Consider the following 19,466-nt stretch of genomic DNA (forward strand, 5'->3'; position numbering starts at 1 on the left):
GTTTGTCCTTTTTAATAGATGTATCATCCTGGTGGGGGATGTTGATAACGGAGGAGCCTATACTTTGGGGTCTGAGGACACGTGGGAAAATCCATGCCTTCTCCCTATTTTTGCTGTGAACCTCAAACTGTTCTAAAAAATAAAATCTATTTAAAAAGGAAGAAAACATGGCCACCAATTTTAGAAAGGCTATGCTTTCCTAGGACTGGAGAAAATATCTGAAAATATTCAAATCGACACTTAGCATTTGAATGCTAATGAGCTTGTGGGAAAAAGATTAGTTTCGATGTCTAATGGAGTGAAGATGATGTGCTTAGAAAATGTAAAGACACGGCACAACATGTCCCCCCCCCCCATAAATATCTATTCTTTCAAGAAATCATGGCTAAAAGCACTTTGTGCTAAAAATATAGGTCAGCGGACAGATCAGAGTCTCTAAGTGGCATTTGCTGGAAGATTCTGAGGTCTCAACCCCTCTGGGACAACTCTGAGTTCAGGAGACCAGAGCACAACAAAAGTAGTCAGCATTGGCTCTGGAGGGCATGTGTAACCTAAGGCCGGCCGGAGAACTCTCAGGGGGAGAGCAAGCCAATATTTAACTTCAAGGTTAGGTGAAATGAGTTCACACTGGTCTACATCTATTTAAACGAGAAAGAAAATGTGAGTTACGAAACCTCATTTCATAGCAAATTTAGAAAATTGCTAAGGGTGTTCTTCCCCTTCTCCTTTTGAGGCAGGAAAGAGGGAAGCGAGAAGATGGTCCAGGTGGACAGCTTGTGCCACGCCCTCCTTGTGCCAGACAGGAGATGGTGGTTCTTCAGGTCGTGTGTTTGATTCTAACACAACACTGCAATTTAGATCTTTAAATTCTTTTCCAGTCAGAGAAGCTAATGCTCGTTGTGGTTAAATAACCCACGCAGGGCTACAAGGTGGGTGAACCCACAAAAGATCATTCATGATGGAATTTCTCCATGTTGAGGTCCTTCATCGATGGGGAAGAGCCCGGAACCCTGGGCTCGGGTTTAGCTCTACCTGTTGAGTATCACCCTTGGTACCTGTGTTAAGTACCAGGACAGGGAGGCAGGAACAGGATCCCGAGAACAATCTTGCTTTGGTTCTGCTTCTCAAGTCTATTTTCTAACAGCTCCTTCAACACAGTCTTATGTTTATTCCTCTACCCTGAAACTCGTGCTCTTAGCCACTTTACTCATTTTAGTCTTCCCTGGAGTCTAGAGATTCCCTCCTTGCTACTACTCCTCTTTCTTCTCTTCTAATTCACATTTTTCTTTCTTAAGCTTTCCACTGTTATGTTTTGGGCTGTGTCACAGCGATGTCACAATTGTCAAATCTGATGCTCTGTTCAGTTCTCACCTTGACTGGTCCCTCACTGGCATTTCTTCGGAGACACCTGCCTTGGCCACCATGTCCCTGGGCTCATCTGACCTTTCCATCTCTCTTATGTCCTCCTGCTTCACTGTCTTTTCTTCCATTCTAGACTCTTAAAAGGTGGTACCCCTAGGGTTCTGTTCTTGGCCTTTTCCTTCTCCACTGATCTCTCCCTAGGTGATCTCTTCTGTTTTTACTGCCTCAACTATCAACTTAGCTCAGGCTGACGTGTTTATAAAACCTTTCCCATCCTGTCCAGGTGGAGCGGGCCACTCCCTTCTTTGGGTGTCTCCCGTCTTCTGGGTCTACTTCTATCATGGTACCCATGTCAACATTTGCACTTAGTTGTTTGTATGTTGCTTACCATTACTAGCTTGGAAGCTCTTCACGGGTAAATGGTTTTAAGTCATCTTCGTTTCCTAGGATTCAGATCAGTGCCCGTCATGGAGAGGTGCTCAACAAATATTTGTTGAGTAAATGAATGTAATAATTAATGAAGATTCCCTTAGGTCCCACTCAAGACACTGCAACCTATCTATGGTTGAGAGATGTGTTGCTGGACCTCAAGAGCACAGAGTGGTTTTCAGGACCCTCGAGCTTCAGGATCAAGTTCATGTTGTTCCCCTACTGTTTCCTGGAGTTGGCCGTGTGACGACGCACGTGCCTCGTGCTCTGACTTCTGCTTCAGGGCCCGGCAGACCTGCCTCCTGGAAGACTGACACTCCACTCATTCTTTAAGATCTAACACTCCCTCTTTCATGAAGTGGCATCCCTGATTTTGAAACAAATGTCTCCTTCTGTGTTCACAAAACATGTCAAAAAACGCGTTTTACTTCAAATGGTTTTTGCAGCTGCTTGACTTTTTACTTTTCCGGGTTGATTTTTTTTTTTTTTTTTTTTTTTTTTTACGTCTGTAAACTTTACAATCTGTGCATTTATTGACTCAGTCATTTATTCCTAAAGTCCAGATCCAAAATATCCGCTTCCATCACGGGAGCTACGTTTTAGATTTTCTTTTTTCCATTTGCCTTTGACCTTCGTGTTCCGGCTAACAAAACTCAGGAAGTGGTCGCCTCTGTTGAAGCCTACCCACTGGAAAGTCCTACAGTTCGACCCCCCGCCAGAGAACTGGAGCCCCAGTGGAATCGTCCAAGGGGTTGAACTGGTACTATCATGGACGGTTAAAAAGTTTTTGAGTTCTGGAGACTTGTTCGTCTCGGAGACTCTGAGACTTTTTCTACAGCTGATGGAAAGCTGTGGAAATTTAGGCTCACAATGAAAGTGCTGACCAAACCTCAGGCAGGCAGCGCTCAGCAGGCCCTGTCCTTCTGCAATCAGCGGCTCATTGTGAGCTGAGGAGTGAGTTTCCACACAGTTTTGCGGTTTTATACGGAGGAGGAACGTTTACATACCAATTGAATCAGTTGCTTCTTTCTCCTCCTGCTTTTGCATCTGGCTCTGACAGCGTGCGGGGCTCTGGATCTCTCACACATAGACAGTCCTCTGCACGAGTGGGACGTTTTTTTAAAAAAAGTCTTTCTTGAATCATTCGACAGGAAATGAGCATAGTTCTTTACCCCGCTGACTCATCAGGACAATCTTAACTTACACGTCTAAGGAACGCTGTAAGACTCGGTCTAATTCCAATCCGCCAAATAAATGCAAAATATGTTTCTGGGCTGGAATGTACGCTTTTGGATGGCAAAAGTTTGTCGGCAAAGAATGGGCTTTGGAATTAAAACTACCTAAATGGTTGTGGGGGCTTCCCCCATCCACCAGCCGAATCAGAATCGCGCCAGAAAATCCTGATCCTCAGATTGTCTGTGGCTTCCTAGAAAATAAAGCAATCTGGGGAAATGCCCTAGTAGGCCACTCGTGAATTCTGTACTAAGTTGACCTCGCTTTGTCCCTGCTCAGTGAGTACTTTGACTCTCCACAGTAGTGAGTTTTTAGTGTTTAGAAATAATAATTACGGTATGTCGATATTCAGTCAAAGTAAACACCTGGTCTGAATTCAGGCCAAGGGTCAGGCAAATGGAAAATAACCGTGGGCTTCTGTGTTCCTGAAGGTGTGAAGTGTTGAAATGCTCCTGGTATTTGGGGACGTTGGAGGTTGGCAACCAAAGCCATGAAAAAGGCAAAGGAAGAGCCGGTGTTTGGGGACCCTATTCGCTGCAGACAGCCCTGTGTTTATGTGTGCCTCTCTGATCCACCAGGGTTTGGCCTCTGCACCTCTTCTCCGGGTCTCTTCTCTCCATAGGCACGTATGTGCAATTGTTATTATCCGTGACCCCCACTCGGACCCCAGTCTGTGACCCTGTGCCTGAACATGCAAAGCCGACTCCCATCTCACAGGGAAGGAGATAGGGCGAGAGGAGGAAGACTGAGTGGAAAAACACCAAGATGGTGCTTGCTTATTGGAGATAATTAAGTAGAACCTAAAAATAGTCAGGCCCTTATTTCATATTATGTTCAAAATGATTCAAATTCAAAACCATTCGCAGCTGTGCCCGGCGCTGATCTACCATACAGAGTTGATTTCAAGCACTCGAATCAATGATAAGCAAATGAAGCTTCTCTCTTTCCTTCTAAGTATAACTTGGGGAGGTACCATGACTCAGAGGCTATTGAGTGCGAAACAAAGAGATCAATAATATCATTACCCCCACGACACCCACCATTTATCCCGCCAATACGCTTCAAGAGAATGGAGCAGGATGGCCAACACGTCATGTCAGCCTTGTAAGTCTCTCCCCACAAAGTTGTTGATAGCGTTTCAAATTCAACTCTGTATATGTATTGATTAAGCAGACTGGCAGTTTACTATTTTATTGATTTATCTGTGGAGAATCCCAAGTACCAAACAATGCAAAAACACAGGCTGAAAAGTCAGAGATAGAGGAAAATAGGTTGTATTTCTTTAAAAGCATACATGCAAGGATTTACCATGCCACTAGAACGCTCTTTCAAGTGTGAGAAATAACTCTTAATCGTGTGCTATAAATGGTATCAACGATCCCATGGCTTTGAGGAGACCATTATCACCAGCGTTGCTGAACAGACAGGCATAGACAAAATCACCAGCCTCCCCCTTCTGGTTTTGTTCACATTTCTTTCTTTCTTTTTTTTTTCCTTCCTAAAAAAGAATGTGAAAAAATGTTAGGCATCGTTTGTGACCCAGCTTGGAGGCCATTCTTTTCATGACACCTTCCATGATTCTTCCTACGTGCCTTGACATCTTTTTTTGAACACAGTCAGCAGGCGTGGCATTTCTGCTTCCCCTGCATCATTGTCCGTAAGGGATCATTCTGGGTCACCCAAGGGTGTGAACGTGGCCGCAAATAGAACACGGAGTGTAATGGAGTTAAAATGGCTTCTTGGTCTTCCTTTTCCAGTACGTTGAAGTCTTTGAGACCAGGGGCTGTGCCATTTGTTTTTGTATCAATCACATCTAGCAGAGGGCTCTGCCACATAGCAGGTATTCATTTTTCATTTTATTCAACAAATATCCATCGATTGCTTTGTATGAGCCAAGCGCGGGCCAGGAAGGAATGTGTAATAGCCTTTGAGTGCAGGCATCATTGCTAAGGTTGCCCTTGTTTTTTGGCAGCCTCGACTGAGTTTGTCAGCACCTGGAAGGCAGGGCCTGCCGTCTTTTATTTATTTTTTCAATACCCAGCAGGGTTTTGCACTAAATGCTATTGGGTACATTGAGTATATTTATAAAGCCAGAAGAGATCACAACTGTCCAGCGTAGAGGCTGCTGTGTTGTAGTTTTTGTATCGTTTAACCCTTTACAAGTGTTCCTTGGTCAGATTTTTGTCATGTGTTTTGAGGAACTTAATGCCCGCTTTTCCTTACAATTTTGATTCCAGTCAAAAGTTTCGGATGGCGCTGTTCTTAAATTTTTGTTTCATCAACAACGAAGGCGGATGCAACGAAGTAACAAGGAACGAAATGAGGACACTTCTTGGAATTAAGACCTTCCTATTCCAATGGGCACGGTTAAGCGCTCTTCCCTAGATATCAAGAGATTTGCCCATTTTTCGGTCCCTGTTAACTTTTGTGCTCATTGACTTCCTATGCTTATGGATCAGAAACTTGAGACACTGCAGAATTCTTCCGAAGGAGCATACCTTAAAATTGCCAATGTGACAGTATGTGTCAAAAGCCTTCAAACCCTGCCTGCCCTTAACTCCAGAACTTCCACTTTTAGGCATTTATCTTTGAGAAGTAATTGAGGCTATCTGCAAAGATTTAGTTCTTACTATCATTTGATAACTTATGATTTTAAAAACAGGGAATTCGTGGAAAAGAAGAAGATAACCCATGTTGGTAAATTATGTAGTTGTTAGAAATGGTGTAGGAATGGGGCACCTGAGTGGCTCAGTCAGTTAGGCGACCGACGTTGGCTCAGGTCACAATCTCGGGGTCTGTGGGTTCAAGCCCCGCGTCGGGCTCTGTGCTGACAGCTCAGAGCCTGGAGCCTCCTTCGGATTCTGTGTCTCCCTCTCTCTCTGTCCCTCCCCTGCTCATGCTCTGTTTCCCTCTGTCTCTCAATAACAAATAAACGTTAGAAAATTTTTTTTAAAAAGAAATGGTGTAGGAACAATATACACATAGTTATGGACATATGTTCATGATGTGTTGTCAAAAAAAGAGGTTATAAAACAGTATCCGTATTTTAATTCTATTGTACTGTAACATATACTAAAACGTGAAAGAAGTCTATAAGGAAAAGCAATAAAATATAATCACGAGTTATTTCTCAGTTGCAGGATTTTTATTACTTCTCTCCGGAAGATAGCTTTTATTTTCTCCTTTGTGTGTATTTGTGTTTTCTATTTTATCTTGAATGGCAGGTATAATAGAGAATCAAAGTTAACATTTTAAAATGTCCAAACATGTAAGAATACAGTATTGGGGGGGGGGGTGCCTGGGTGGCTCAGTTGGTTGAGTGACTATGGCTCCAGTCATGATCTCATGGCTCGTGGGTTTGAGCCCCACATCAGGCTCTCCGCGGTCCGCACAGAGCCCGCTTCGAATCCTCTGCCCCTTCTCTCTGCCCCTTCCCTGCTAGTGCTCTCTTTCTCTCTCACAAATAGATAAAAAAATTTTTTTAATACAATATATGGGGGAGCTTGTATTATGTCTTTCATCTATGTAAAATAACACTATGATTTTCCATGGAAACTTAAATCGCAGTCTGAATTGCCTAGTCCCGTGGAGAAACCAGTAAAAAAATAAGGTAGCTCCTGAACATGGTAGTTACACGCTAAATTCTTTAGTCAAATACTTTTTGAGTGCTTTTCTATTTTTCGCTGCCATCTCTCCGTTCCTCGCTGTCACACAGCTTGCCCTCCACCAGGGGTGACGGAATGACAATAATCCACGTGAACGAAAACCAATTTCAACTGGCCGTGGCGAAAATAACACGGAGTGAGGAGAGAGGGAGAGGCTATTGGTGGGGAAGGCGATGTGAGTTTTATTTATTTATTTATTTTTTAATATATGAAGTTTATTGTCAAAGAAACTGTGGTCAATATACACAATGGAGTACTGCACGGCAATGAGAAAGGATGAAATATGGCCCTTTGTAGCAACGTGGACGGAACTGGAGAGTGTTATGCGATGTGAGTTTTAGCAGCGACGTTTGAGTGTGGTCCCGCGTGCAGAGGATGAGTCACGTGAGGATGAGAAGGAATGGCAAGGCGAAGGCCCCGCAAATGCCAACGTGGTGTGTCTAAGAAAGAGCAGGCTAGTGTCACCGGGCTTGGGTGAGTAGTGAACACTAGAAGGTGTGGAGGTGCCAAACCAGGGCACCTTGTCACACACGCGTTAAAAAAAAAAAAAGGTTGAGCTTGTTTTTTTTTTTTTTTTAATTTTTTTTTCAACATTTATTTATTTTTCGGACAGAGAGAGACAGAGCATGAACGGGGGAGGGGCAGAGAGAGAGGGAGACACAGAATCGGAAACAGGCTCCAGGCTCTGAGCCATCAGCCCAGAGCCCGATGCGGGGCTCGAACTCACGGACCGCGAGATCGTGACCTGGCTGAAATCGGACGCTTAACCGACTGCGCCACCCAGGCGCCCCGAAAAGTTGAGCTTGTTTTAACTGCAACGAAGAATCACCAGAGTTTTAAAGAGTGAAGTAAAATGACAAAGAGATACAAAGATCACGATGGCTGCTATATGGCACATAGACCACGTGGAGGTAGGGAGGAGGCAGGGAGAGCAGCTCCTGGGAGAAGTCTCGCTAGACTGTGGCTCGGAGGGGGGTGTGGTAGAGATAGAGGTGGTGTATGGGATCAGCTTGGGGGCGTATTTTGAAGGTGGATCAGATAGAATTTGCTGACCGGTTGGATAAAGGGGGGAGGAAACAGAGAAGGATCAAGGACACTTTTTAGCTTGATTGTTATCAGGAAATGCAAATACAAATCACACTGAGATCCTACTCAGAGCTAGAACTGAGACCAACCCTGCCAAATTTTGGAGAGGGTTCGGAGGAATCTCAACACAACCGCACTGCGGTAGCAACGACTGTAATTTGGTGCGACCACTTTGGAAAATACTTCGGCATCATCTACAAAGGCTCGCTGTGCCCGTACTCCAGGACTCGGCAAATTCACTCTTGGGTATTAGCCCAAGAGAAATATGCGTACGTGTGTAAAGGCATACAAAAACCATCCACAGTAACATTATTTATAACGCTCTCAAACTGAGAACAAACCATGCGTCCATCAACAACAGTAGAGTGGATAAATAAACTGAGGTTCATTCTTACGATGGATTATTTTAGAGCATGAGAGTGAGTTTCTGTTCGTGCTCTGTCTCTCTCTCTCTCTCAAAAATAAATAAACATTAAAAAAACATTTTAAAATAAGGGGCGCCTGGGTGGCTCAGTCGGTTGAGCGTCTGACTTCGGCTCAGGTCATGATCTCACAGTTCGTGAGTTTGAGCCCCGCGTCGGGCTCTGGGCTCATGGCTCAGAGCCTGGAGCCCGCTTCAGATTCTGTGTGTCTCTCTCTCTGCCCCTCCCGGACTCGTGCTCTGTCTCTCGCTCTCAAAAATAAATAAACATTAAAAAAAAAGAAAAAAAGAACAGAGCTTCTGTGATGCTGCTAATGTTCCTCTGTTGGTGGCAGTTTCTTATGATGGTTGTGTCCTTTCCTGTGCATGTGTTATACTTCAAAAATAATGTTTAAAAATTAGAAAACAAAACCAGATATACAGCACAGGAAGTGAAGAAGAGGAGAGAGGTAGACATATCTTTCAAGGAGTCTGTGAAGAGCGAGAAGGTACTATGGTAGATAAGGGCCAAGGTTTTCCTCTAATGAAGATGAGGGTTATTGCAGGATGCTGGCAAAAATCCAGTGAAAGTTAAAGTGATATGCAGGAGAGGGAGAGGGGCCAATTTCATGAAGAAGATGCTTGAGTGGGTGAACGGGGACGGAATCCAGCACTGAAGGGGGGGGCATGGATAAGTGCCCGCTCAGTTTATCCTTGTCAATGGAGGGGCCAACGGGCGTAGAAGCTGGTAGAACGGTACAGTTAGAATGGAAAAGGAAACAGCTCCTGGTTGACTGCTTCTGTTTTCTCACTGAAATGAGAAGTGAGGCTAGCAGTTCAGAGTAACAGATGCGGAGTATTGGGAGTACGAGGACACAGGAGAAGGTAGGAAACGGCGAGTGTGGGGGCAGGACAGGGAATTTCTGGGAGAGATAAGGTAGGATTGCTAGACACGGCTGGGGGGCCACTTGAGGTCTGTGGCCATACACTGAAGGAGGACGTGTCAGTTGCCAGATCTTTTACATGAGCAATCTCCATGATCTAAAACCCATGCATCGGTCTCATACGGTCCCCGTTCGGGCTCTGACAAGTTTGGTTACCCTTTCTCAGATGGAAGCCGGCAAAAGTAACACCACAGAATGGGGAATGTATTGCTCCTCACCTGAGGGCGGGGGCTGGGCCTGCAGAGATTTCCAGGACCCCCCGATCAGCTGGTTTCCCATGAAGCTCTGCTGAGAGGTAGCACTGGCAGGAGGTTGGAAGGTAGGAAGAGAGGAGACTTTTTTCTGGATTCCAGCTCAGATCGGCATCCTATCCTTACTGGCTTCTAAAGCCCCTACCTCCTGTCCTCAGCTTCGTTTGCTGTCGCCTGGCACAGCCTCACCAGGTCGGGGGTGGGGGGGGGGGGGCTTGCCGCATCCCTGCCCGGCTGCCTTCCAGGCTGGTCAACGTCAGTGAAGGCAGAGGCCGTGCCCCGCCCCTTTGTCAGCCACACCCATCAGGTTGTGCCCTCCCGAGAGATCTGAGCGCCTTTTCCTTCATTCCTCTGGCTCTAGGGTCGTGAGCTTCACCCCTTCGTTAGGAATCTCTTACTTTTATGACATCTGCCTTTTTGTCCTCTCAGCTTCTCAGCCTCCATGGAGTAGACAGCCTGATTTGAATCTCTTCTTCCGGGATATCTAACGTGGTCTGCATTCCTGATTACTGTAACTGACAAATCATCTCAAAAAACAAAAAAGAAAAAAAAACCCAAAAAACCCCAAAACCCAAAAAACCAAAACCACACCAAAAACCCTGCAGCTAACGTTCAGAGATACAATACTAAAACGCACAGAGTATCTGGGGGGACGTTCGAGGCATGTGCACGCGGCTCTTGGCAAGCATTGTGCAAAGGAGGGCGGACGGCTATGGGCACGCACACCACACTGCAGGGGGTGGGGGCAGTGGCCAGGGTGCGGCCCTCGGGACCCGCCACACTCAGCGCGGCACCCACCACCTCTGGGGGGCCAGACAACAGGTGACAGGAGCGGCGTCCCGATGCTTTGAGACTCCGTGGTTGGGAAAGCACTCCCCTGCTCTGGGCTGCTCTGCTTTTCCTGAAACTGTCAGCATAGCTTGCACAGAAACACCTCTCTTTTGCACATGCAGAATTTCATCTAGTTTCTATGCTATCTAATTAGGCTAAGGGGTCACAAGAACGGGGAAGAAGTTCAACGAACAGCTTCAGAAACCCACAATGACTCCTGTGATGTGTTCAGCTCAACTCCAGGAGACAACTGTGCCCATGGACTGAAAGTAACCTGCTTGGCGTGAACATCCAATGCGCTAAGGGCACTGGGAAGAACATTCCACAGAGGGGATGGGGTACTGCTTGTTCAGAGGTGGAGAGGAGAGCTTCTGCTTCTCAGACTTATAAGGAGCATCCCTCCTGGTGAGAGGGTGGACCCTGAGATTGAACGTAGGGAGCAAAGGTGGAATTGATCAGATATTCATGTGTCAGGTAGAGCGATGGGCTAGAGGCCCGAGAAGGCCCTTTTCCGACAGTTTCTGTGATGCCATCAGAAGTGTCCTATGATGAACAACGACTCAAGCAGAGGCTCAGTGGGCATTCAGTGGGGGCGGGTGAGCTAGACACGGTCAAGCGCTCCCCTCATTTAAAGTATCCCGTCGAGAGAATAGAACATTCCAGCACACACCCAGATAAATCAGGTGCTTCTAAATATATTTTGTCACGCTGTTTATAATGTCACAGTATACACTTTTAATAAAACATGAACTTTTTTTAGGACAAGTTTTGTGGGGCTTCACACACCATCATGCACATGAGAGACATTCGATAAATGTGTTAATTAACTAATGAAAATAGCAACTGCAGAGCAGACAGATCTAAAGGGATGTGGGACACAGTCCCACTCACAGGCTGGCACTCTTGCCTGTGCTTCCCCTCCCCCGAAGGCAGAGGTGGAGCCAGGCACATGTGGAGACAGCCATCTGGCAGAGGAGGAGGGTTGAGGTAGCTGGGTTTCTCCTCTGGCCTGCACCACGCGAAGGGAGCCGGGCGTGGCTCTGCCTTTACCGCGAAGTTGAACGCCTGGGCATCCCACGATTTCGGTCTTGAAGGTCCTCATCAGGACGTGGCAAATGAGGTGTTTTTCACACTGCAGGGATGTCTCAGTTGCCTCAGTTTTCTGGGGGCGGTGCTGGATGTTTGAGGACAGCCCCTTAACTTGTGACTTCCCCCGTGATCTCGCGGGAGGCAAGAGAGGAAATGAATCAGTAAGCACTTCTCCCAGCCCCCCTTTCCTCCCTCCTTTTCACAAAGCCTTCGGGATAAACTGTTGGAAAAAGGGGGCAACACGTGGGGTTTTGGATATGAAGAAACCAGTATCGAAGAAGGCGTCGGTGTCCTTCTTGCTCGACAAAGCTGTCCTGGACACATGGCCTGTGGGAGGGCATTTATTTGTCACTCACTCCGCACATCACAGCCAAGTGCACGTAGAGTGTAAAATGGGATCTTCTCGTAATGACACGTAAAGGTGGAAACTGGAAACGAAGAGCCTCAGCCAGCTGGAAAAAGGGGAAACGTTTGGGTTCGCGGATTGGCACCCACTTGCATCTAGTGAAGGCCTGATTTCCCTTGGTTTGCCTAGATGGTTCCTTTCAAGGAATCACTTTTCTGCACGATGCCTTCACTGGTGGTCATGCGCACCTGGCCGCCAGGGCTAGGCGACCGGGCCGCACCAGCCTGAGCTGTGGCTTACACACACACACACTCCCTGGGCAAGAATACATCGTGTGCCATGACCCTGCACAGCATTCCCCGGGCTGCTCCACGGAGCACACCCTTTGACCCCACGGAGCATGGCATCGAGCTAGCAAAGACCTGGGGACGCTTGTTTGTACTTGAATCAATAGCTTCTCTGCCAACTATGGGAGGCTGGGTCCACACGCAACCAAAACCGAGCGTTCGGAGAATTGCGCTCACAACACTAAAAGTGACTTAGAGACTCTCTAGCCTAGCTTGCCAAAAGGTCAAGTAGGGCAGCTTCTTTCCATAGAAGGTAGACAGTCAACCTTCTACCCCTGCTTGTACCACCTAGATACAATCAACGGCCCTGGATGGGTTTGAGACGTTGCTTAAAAAGAAGACAGGCAGGCGTTGGGCCACATCTCACATCTTTAACACCAAGAGCAGTGTCCTCAAATGGGGACTAATCGGTACACCATTGCCCATCTCGGCTTTCCAGGCAGTCTTTCTACCTCTCTCTCTCTTTCTCCATCCCTGTCCTTCCTCCTTTCCCTCCCTCCTTCATTCCCTCCTTCCCACCTTCCTTCCTTCCTTCCTCTCTCTCTTCCTTCCTTCCTTCCTTCTTTCCTTCCTCCCTCCCTCCCTCCCTCCCTCCCTTCCTTCCTTCCTTCCTTCCTTCTTCCTTCCTTCCTCCCTCCCTCCCTCCCTCCCTCCCTCCCTCTCTCCCTTCCTCTAATCTCTCTAATCTCTCTGTCTCTTCCTCTCCTGGCAGGTGATATGAAATTGGACTGGAAAATCATAACAAGATGCATGCTGGAAACTCCAAGCACAGGATGCTGTCCTAAGTGGCCCCAGGCACTATACGCCATCTAAGCTATGCATGTACAAGCGGACCTTCTTGAGTATTTCTTATACTTCAGAGATAGATATTCCGAGGGAAATTCCAGTTTCTATGAAGAGCAGCAGTTCCGTTTAAGGTGACAGTGCGGAGTGAAAAGACCGGATGTTCACGTTCAAACTTCTGCTCTACTCTGATTCCTGGTCTCAGGACAGGAGCCAAAGTGTCCTTCCCGGGACAGTGCAAACGGAGAAATAATTATACTGTACTTGCATGGCTCACCACTGAGCCTGTCAGCCTCCAGTATGACAAGGTACCTCTGACTTAATTATTCAATAAGCAAGGAATGCTGAGAAAGGAATTTCGACAGCTCACAGTGTTTCAGGGCTATGCCAACTTACATAAGGAGAATACAACCTTTAAGCATTGTCGTATTTTTTTGCTTGCCTTTAACATGTCGTATTTTTTTGCTTGGCTTTCTTATTGGTTTTTAAAAGAGAGACCTTTGGAGAGTAGTAGATGGTTGAAATTGAGATTTCTATCCTAAAAAAATAATAATTCTAGACAGTCACGTACAAGAAGGACTCGCAGACGTAGGACCGCTCTCTACCCACTAAACAAGAATATTTTAAAGATTTTAATTCCGAGCTCTTTGCAAATACTTCAGAGGGCTCGTGCCACTGATTATTTGCATTCGTTACAGAATATTGTTTTTACCTATAAAATCCCAAGAATCTTCCACCATAAATACATATGAAAATATATGTCAGACTAGCTTCTATCACATTTGTGTTTCTTTTCCTAGAGGGGAAAAAGCTCTGTTCCTGTAATGTATTCGCATCATTTAATTTACAAGCTGGTTCATTTCAAGCGGGATCATCTATCAGCAGAGGGGTGAATTTGGGAGCTCTCTCTCAAGACAGATTTCTCTTTAAAATGCAAAATGATTTAGATAGTGGGGCCTGCGCTCAACTTCATTTGCTGGAGGTTTTGTGCTCGTTGTTGGGTGTCAGGTATTTCCACTGTTTGGTCTTTTAACATAACTTTCTGCCCACCTCCCTTGTTTAAAAAAATGCAACACTAGGATCCCCCTCGAAGGCTAATGCCTTATCTCGTGCTCCACGACTTGCGTTGATCCTGGTGATCTTTGAATCAGCCAAGTCTTTTGACCACCTTGGGAGCGCTACAGAACATATTTCCCCTAGAGCTTTCCAAGTTTCACAGCATGGCTCGCCTTGGCCAAGGACGAGGTCTGGCTCTCAAAGCAAGCCTCATGCAAATGTGAGCTTAGCAGATGAGCTGGGGACACCAGGTGTCAGTGAAGAGCCACAACTCTGAGAAACAGAAATTTTGATTCCTATGTTGAGAATGAATAATGGGAGAAAAACTAAGGATTGCCTTTTCTCTACTTTTTTTTTTTTTTTTCCCTGTAAAACTCTCGAGCTGAAGTGATCTCATTTTCTTAGGCCCTCTCTCACCTCCTTCTTGCCCTAGTTCATCATCTTTAGGATCAAAGCTCCTCTATGATTTTCTGAATCTTTTAGAAAACTTGTAGGGACATCCAGTAATCTTGGGCCAGCGCAGGGCAGCTTGCAACCCTCCACCTTCGTGCCTGGGTTTCCCTCTTGTGTAACGACACTAAGAGATTGTCGAGTTGTTCTGGAGATAAGTACCAGATTCCTGGGTAGAGATTTAGTTTGATGTTGCCCTTTATACTGATGTCCTCATTTACACACCATTTCCTAATGCATATAAACCTGGCCCTGTGAGGTTCCTGGACATTCACTGATACGGAGACGGAATAGAGCTCCGAGGAGTTTGGAGATCATCTAGTTTCATTTGGGACCTTTACATTTGAGAAGCGGGGGCCCCGAGACATTAAGTGACTTGCACGCGGTCTCCCAAAAAAGTGAGTTAACCCAAGCCAGATCGTCTTTCTGTAGCTTGTGGCCTTTCACCACTAAAGAGAGTCGTCTGTCTGCAGCTAACTTACGCGTCTTGCTTTCTCATCTGTTTGCATACTAACACACCACGTTCTCTTTCCTCCGATGTGCTTTCTAGCATTTGAGAATCACACCCTATGGATCTCTTTGACCTTTTTCTCAAGCTTCTTGGACCGAAGCTCTTCTAATGCGGAGCCAGAGTGGGCCAGACATTCACAAAAAAATGGGCCCCCATCTAACAGTACCCTCTCCATTTTTCTTTTCCTCTAATATGCTCCCCCCACCCCTTGCCAATTAAAGCGCTCAGTCCAAACTAACGTGCCCATTGCTATCAGAAGTTATCAGGACGTTACAGAGATTCCCCACACCAGCCAGATCAAATCTGAAGTTAGAGCGTGGCCCAGAACAGGACGGCAACATGTATAGATGTGGAGGAAGTCACAGCAAAGGCGCTAATGAGATTGAAACAACAAGCACATTATAACATGTTCACTGTTCCACAGCATCTGTTTAGTTACAGAATTGACAAATTACCAGGACACCCCTCGTTTAGAAAGGGGCTGCCTAGCCAACCTCCATCCAGCCATTTAGTCACTTATGTGCTCACTGGTCTGAATCTTCTCGCTGCTAGAAAAGATTTGAGTATCAGATCCTAAGGAAACGTCAGGGCAGATCTGTTATAAGTGTTAGCCTTACTGATGAGATTATCAAACAAGACAGCAAGACAAAAATATTAGTCTGATATTCGTTTCATAAAACTTAGTGTACAAACAATGAATTGTTAAGTATTGACAACAGGTTTTTCCCAATGATTTGAAAACAATATTATGGCCACCTTTACCATTTCCTTTTAATCTCTCTGTCTCTCTGTTTCTTTTTTTTTTTTTTTTTTCTGTCTCTCTGTTTCTTACTGTCAAAAGGAAATTATGGAGATTACCCTAATATTCAAATATGTTATAAATATTATCAGAAAGAGAGAGAGAGAGCTAGGCCGTTTTCCCCCCAAATTTTTGGAAATCATTCTACCATACAAGACAGAAAAACTCCGCTGACTATTTTCATACTGACCACATGTCAAATCATACAAGCCCTTTCCCTACTCAGAGGGCAGCTGGAAGGCAAACCAGAACCGTCTTTCTGTAAATTAGCCGTAACAAGTAATTGTGAAGCAGAAAATGTGCATCATTCACAAATTCTCGTGTCAAGTAGCAGACTTCTAACAGGGAGGACCATGGCCTCTGTCAACACAGCATATTAGAACAGTTCCTCGGATTGTGACAAAAGTAGCCAATCTTTCCCCAAATTCAGAAACCAAATTGCAAGCCCTTACCTTGGAGGGCCTGTAAGCTATGAGTCTGTACGATAATGCAGAGCTGCAGGACCAGCTGTGGAGCACTTTCCAGAAAGGTGGCTAGCAAATGCAGCATACTCACATCTGCATACTCATACACCATTTTCCAGTAAAACCTCCATCTGTCATTCTCCCCACTCTGCCGGCTTCGAATACCTAAGTATATGGTGTGGAAATATCTGGAAAGAAAACATGGAGAATAAGAAAGAAATGAGTGGCAATTTATAACTCAAACACCCGGGCTGTTTTTCTTTTCTGCAAATCACAATGTGCAAGGACACGTGAAACAATGAGTTTGGTGGCTCGTTAATTTAACGCCCAAAGTTAACCATTGAACAAGTACCCTTATTCTTCAAAGTTCACTTTGAGAAGTCACTGCAAGGTGACTTTGAGAAGTCGTGCAAGGTATTCCACCGACTTGCAAAATGAAGAGGGGGGTGAAATGTGTTGGAAACGCGGGTGGAGAAGAGGTTTGCTACTTTGACAATCTACACACATTCTTTCCGGTCAGTTTCCCTAGGGGCTCAATGGTATTCGGGAGACGGATTTTTCCCAGGGCTCCACGCAAGCCTGAAGTATTAAAGTGTATGTGCTTGTAAACCCTCCTGATGTCTTTTTAAAAAACGTTTTATTGGGGCGCCTGGGTGGCTCGGTCGGTTAAGCGTCCGACTTTGCGAAGGTCAGGTCACGATCTCACGGTTCGTGAGTTCGAGGCCCACGTCGGGCTCTGGGCTGACAGCTCAGAGCCTGGAGCCTGCTTCGGATTCTGTTCGGATCCGGTGTCTCCCTCTCTCTCTGCCCCTCCTCTGCTCGTGCTCTGTCTCTCTCTGTCTTTCAAAAATAAATAAATGTCTAAAAAAAAATTTAAAGAAAGTTTTCTTATTGAAAATTTCAAACATGTACAAAAGGAGAAAAAAAATCGTGTATTGAGCCACCCGGATCAAGCCATTGTCGATACGTGTATGCACAACACACACGTCATTTGTCATTTATACCTCCACTGACTCCCTGCCACCAGATTATCTGGAGGCAAATCCCAGGCATCATGTTATTTCATCTGTAAATATTTTATTAAAGATAATTTACATGCATAAATGCAATACCGCTATTACATTACAAATAAGGATAATTTGGTATTGTCAAATACTTGGTTTTCACGTTTTGCTGATTATCATAATTTCTTTACAGTTTGTTTGAAATACAATCCGAATAAGACCCCTGTGTGATGATTATTTGACATGTATCGTAAGTCTCTTTTATGCCACGGATTCCTCTTCCATTGTTTTTTCATTTCCTGCATATTTTTCACTGTCTTGATCTTGATGATTGCATTCATGAGGTGTGGTTAACATAGCTGTCCTTTTTGTTTTCTTCAGTGAGGTAGTTAGTGTTGATCAGATTCAAGTTTGATCATTTTTAGCAGGTGAGGTTGAGTACTTTCTTGAGGAGACCCTGCTGTTCTCCTTTATGACACCATCATCCACTGTTGATCGTTTCCAAGATCTCTTCATTGATTAGGGATGCGAAACGGTGATATCTGAGTCTATCACCCTTAAAAATTTTTTAAGTTTTTATTGACATTCCAGTTAATGAACATACAGTGTAATCTTAGCTTCAGGTTTACAATAGAGTAATTCAACACTTCCATACATAGCTGGGGCTCATCACAGCCAGTGCCCTTCTTACTCCCCATCACCTAATTAACCCATCCCCTCTAGTAACCATTAGTCTGCTCTCTATAGGTAAGAGCCTGTTTCTTGGTTTGCCTCTTTCTCTCTTTTGTTTCCCCTTTGCTCATTTTTTTGGGTTGTTTCTTAAGTTTCACATACGAGTGAAATCATATAGTTTGTCTTTCTCTGACTGACTTATTTCACTTAGCATAATATTCTCTGGTTCCAGCCACATGGTTGCACATGGGAAGATCTCATGCGTTTTAGTGGCTGAGTAATATTCCATTGTATAAACATACCACCGTTTCCTTATTCATTCATCAGTCAATGGACACTTGGGCTGTTTCCATAACTTGGCCATTGTAGATAATGCTGCTATGAACATTGGGGTGTAAATATCCCTTTGAATCAGTAGTTTCGTATTCTTTGGGTAAATACCTAGTAATGCAATCGCTGCATCACAAGGTAGTTCTGTTTTTAGCTTTTTGAGGAACCTCCATATTATTTTCCAGAGTAGCTGTACCAGTTTGCAGTCCCACCGACAGTGCAAGAGAAGTCCTCTTTCTCCGCATCCTTGCCAACACCTGTTGTTTCTTGTGTTGTTGACTTTAGCTATTCTGACAGGTGTGAGGTGATATCTCACTGTGGTTTTGATTTGTATTTCGCTGATGACGAGTGGTGTTGAGCATCTTTTCTCGTGTCTATTGGCCATCTCCATGTCTTCTTTGGAAAAGTGGCTATTCGTGTCTTCTGCCCATTTTTTTAATTGGATTATGTGTTTTTTGGGTATTGACTTTTATAAGTTCTTTATATATTTTGGATACTAACCCTTTATCAGATACATCATTTGCAAATATCTTCTCCCATTCTGTAGATTGCCTTTAGTTTTGCTGATGGTTTTCCTCACCGTACAGAAGCTTTTTATTTTGATGAAGTCACAATAGTTTATTTTTGCTTTTGTTTCCTTTGCCTCAAGAGACATAGGTAGAAAGAAGTTGATATGGCCAATGGCAAAGACATTAATTACTGCCTGTGTTCTCCTGTAGGATTTTTACGGTTTCACACCTCACATTTAGGTCTTTAATCCATTTTGAATCTGTCTTTGTGTATGGTGTAAGAAAGTGGTCCAGTGTCATTCTTTTGGATGTTTCTGTCCAATTGTCCCAACACCAATTGTTGAAGACACTGTCTTTTATCCCATTGCACATTCTTTCCTGATTTGTGGAAGATTAATTGACCATATAGCTGTGGGTTTATTTCTGGGTTTTCTATTTTGTTCCATAGATCTATGTGTCTATTTTTGTGCCAGTACCGTAGTGCCTTGACTACACCTTTGTAATATAACTTGAAGTCCAGAATCATGATGCCTTCATGATGCCTTTGCTTTTCATTTTCAAGGTTGCCTTGGCTATTCATATCACTGTAATTTTGTTCTTGTTTGTTGTTGTTGTTGTTGTTGGCTAGAATACTTCTCCAGCTGTTAGATCAATGTCTTTGCAGTATGTTTGGTTGACTGAAGCTTATTCTCCAGTAGATCACTTAAGAAGGGTGCATAGGGACAATAGTGTTTGAGGTCTTGCATATTTACAACAGCATGTGCCTATGAATCTTGCCTTGTGTGGGAATAAGTTTCCTAAAATCTCACAATTTGAAATGAAAATTGGTGCCCATTTTTAGAGTCGGTGAAAGAGCCTACCCAATGCAAAGATTCTCCGATACCAAGAGGGGAGAATGGGAGGGA

General features: G+C 44.7%; 1 protein-coding gene across 1 annotated transcript in view; it reads right to left on the bottom strand.

The window, feature by feature from the left end:
- Positions 1 to 19,466, bottom strand: part of XKR4 (XK related 4) — a 419,625-nt gene that overhangs the window by 139,423 nt on the left and 260,736 nt on the right. The window contains exon 2 of the mRNA XM_045455233.1: positions 16,035 to 16,234. Within this exon, the coding sequence (XP_045311189.1) occupies positions 16,035 to 16,234 (200 nt within the window). The remainder of the gene's footprint in view (positions 1 to 16,034; positions 16,235 to 19,466) is intronic.

The sequence above is a fragment of the Leopardus geoffroyi genome, chromosome C3 (genome assembly GCF_018350155.1).
Source record: "Leopardus geoffroyi isolate Oge1 chromosome C3, O.geoffroyi_Oge1_pat1.0, whole genome shotgun sequence".
NCBI classification, from domain to species: domain Eukaryota; kingdom Metazoa; phylum Chordata; class Mammalia; order Carnivora; family Felidae; genus Leopardus; species Leopardus geoffroyi.